The sequence below is a fragment of the Penaeus monodon genome, chromosome 20 (genome assembly GCF_015228065.2).
Source record: "Penaeus monodon isolate SGIC_2016 chromosome 20, NSTDA_Pmon_1, whole genome shotgun sequence".
NCBI classification, from domain to species: domain Eukaryota; kingdom Metazoa; phylum Arthropoda; class Malacostraca; order Decapoda; family Penaeidae; genus Penaeus; species Penaeus monodon.
In genome coordinates this window covers 19,046,943-19,049,997 of record NC_051405.1, presented here as the reverse complement: position 1 = coordinate 19,049,997, position 3,055 = coordinate 19,046,943, and the positions used below count along the sequence as shown (strand labels likewise).

General features: G+C 36.5%; 1 protein-coding gene across 1 annotated transcript in view; it reads right to left on the bottom strand.

The window, feature by feature from the left end:
- LOC119585678 (vacuolar protein sorting-associated protein 26B-like) overlaps positions 1-1,839 on the bottom strand; it is a gene marked incomplete at its 3' end in the record, with an annotated part of 9,102 nt that extends 7,263 nt beyond the window's left edge. The window contains 1 exon segment of the mRNA XM_037934353.1: positions 1,719-1,839. Within this exon segment, the coding sequence (XP_037790281.1) occupies positions 1,719-1,721 (3 nt within the window).
- Positions 1,840-3,055: the final 1,216 nt, after the last annotated feature.

Genomic DNA, 3,055 nt, shown 5'->3' with positions numbered 1-3,055 from the left:
AAGACCAACTGTGAAAATTCATGATAAGTTGTGGCTGCATGGCAACATGGACTAAGGAAATGCAGGACTAAGAAGTGTTTTGGGATTAAATCCATCCCAATTACTGTGTACTGCACAACCTTCACAATTTCAGTGCTTTGGCAAAGGCCAAGTAATTTCCACCACATATGTGTGACAAGACAGAACCTGGACTAATTCACTCTTTGAGGTCTCTTGGCCTTTGTTGGTGTGCCAAAAAATATAGAATCCAGTGATAGTACAATTCCTTCAAAACTGACTGAGCTTTCTATCCTTTCTCCTCTGCATTATGTTTCAAAACTAATATTTTAATACATTCTCTGTAACCTTTTGACTGTTCAAGGAATATGCTGCAACTCCTTGACAACTGTTGTAAGTACAGATGTATTATTGTTGCCTTTCATTAGGATTATCAAAACAGTAAATCTCTTCATTTTAATTCAGATAACTTATCATTTGGGAAAATATATATTTGTAGAAGCAATATAAGAGTTGGTGAAAAGACCCTACACACACTATACAGTATTTGTTTTCTTAGTAAAGATGATTCTCAAAACCTATCTTCCAAACCTTGGGTTGAGTTGTGCTTATTTCACATCTTTTTTACTCTGATGCTTGAGACTGGCATTTATTGGAATATCTTTCATGCATATTTTTTTTCTTGCATCTGACCAAATATTCAATGCAAATATGTTAAGTAGCACTGTTCAGGTAAAAAGGTTACAATGGATTGTACATTTGCTGTATAACTGTTATGGCATTATTTTCAAAAACTCATTAAGCAAAGGAGGCAAGTCTGACAAAAATAATTCAAACAGGAATAGTACAAGGTATTATTGTATGACTTATAGTGCATCCAATATCAGGACCAGAAAAACTATCAATTCACCCCAGGCTCTGTAATACCCTGATTTCCCAAATTTCTTTAGTCTAAACAATTATAACTAGGCATTTACATATTGTTTGTATTTTAATAAGGTAAACATAATGTTTTATTTATTTATTATTGAAATTTGCTGTCTACAACACTCCATCTATATACAGACTTGGCAAACTGGAGTACAACGGCATACAATATTTTTCATTGATCTTGCCAGATCATTACAGCCTTTGAGATTTCAACACTATATCAGAGGGACAATATTCATTCTAAATTTTCATTTAGCAAAATGTGTGAAACCCTCATTGCAATACACATTACTGAAAGATGTTTGTGGATGTACCAGACGATATTCAAGTGTATATATTACAAAGGTGGTTAGTGTCCCTATTACTAGAGTATAATGGTAAGGAGGTCATAGGAATTGCTGGATCACAATGTCTGTTAATGAATAAATAGGCTTCTCATGTTACCATGAAGGGAATGTATTGTGCTCTTTCTCTATATTTGTGGTGTTTCAGTTCACTATTCTTACTCAACTTGAAAATTCCTGTTATCCTCCATTTCCTTCCTAGCTTTCATAACATAGACCGTCACTAATGCATGGCAGGTGAGCCAAGAAATGTCTCAAATAATCGAGCCAAATGTCAGAGCGAGAAAAGGGGGTGGAGATACAACAGACCTAACCAGTCGGCGACGGAAGTCCCTAATTACGGCCAGACTATGACCTAATTCGATTCTATACGGGTCTTGCGTCGCCCTCGATCCGTTAGATCAAGTATCCCTCCCCATCGCGGCCGAAAAAGGGCAAATTTCTTACCATTTTGCCAGAGTAATGTCTCTTCCAACAAGGGTTCAGCAATCATATGAGAGTATAGACGTAGGAATCTGTTGATGTGTGTGTCTCCGCCTCCCAGTGAGATTTGATCCCAATCCGGGTCGCCAATTACTTTATATTCCCTGCGTAAAGAAAATCCAATTCCTTGTTACGAACCAACAACATTCCAAATGGCAAATATGACGAGATATTCCTGTTATATTATATTTTTCTCAATACTATCCTCCTTGACAAACATATTCAGCTTATTTATTCACCTCAGGTCGTTTGAGATAAGTCAAATGCCAGTGCAAAAAGGATCAAGACCAAAATTAAGGGAGGAATGAGTGTAAACATTGACGTTCGTGTTCGGTTGAAAAAATAATATACTGCAATTGTGGCATCCATAAATATGCGCTAGAATAATCCTTTTATGCATGATAATTATTTTAGAACAATTTTCTACTACAAATATATATTTGTTTATCATATAACGCAAATATTATAATATTTTGTTTATTGTTGAGATACAAACGTTACCAAGCGGCTTCCACGTTCTTTCAGAAAAGTGTAAGTGTATTTCAGCGATTTTTTAAGATATTTAATGCAATTATCACCGTTTAGTACCTTTGAAAGTTATCAATGGCCGATACATTCACTTGATGTATGTTTAAATGCAAAAATGAGGGTTAATTACACTGTAAATCAGATTTTTGAGATTCTTTTTTTTGAATCTACTTCCAAACGTTTGGGCTTCACGAAAATAATTGGTGACTTGTAAGTCGTTGATTAAGAGGAAATTTTGAAGTAAGATGTCAAACTCTATGAGCATGCGTTGTAAATACTCGTCAACAGGAAGCGGTTTTGAACTCCTCTGCTCTTGTTGTGTTTCCTGTGGGTGATTGTGTGCAAAGTGTCGGCACCCGAGAGTGAAGTCCCGAGGTATATTTACACAGTGACCTCACCTGTGATAGGAAAAATCTAGGGATATTATGCCGAAAGGATACTCACTGTTGTCAAAAATAATTATCGCTGGCAAGGAATAAAGAAATTAACCTGCTAAATTGCAAGGGACTGAGCTTTCAGTTGGCGAAATACGGCTACAGGGTAGGGGTCGTGGGAGCAAAGCCCAAAGTTAGGAAGGGTTTTGATTCATTGGGGGTACTCCTGGATTCCCAGGAGTACCCCCAAGCTCCTTGGATAAATATTGAAGGGACGTCTAACACCAATTTTCAGGTGAAGACTGTGTTTTTCTGATTGAAGGAACTATAATTGCGATAATGTATTACTTTGTTTATTGACTAGTTTTATGGGGATTCCACAGTGTGGAGTTCTAACTC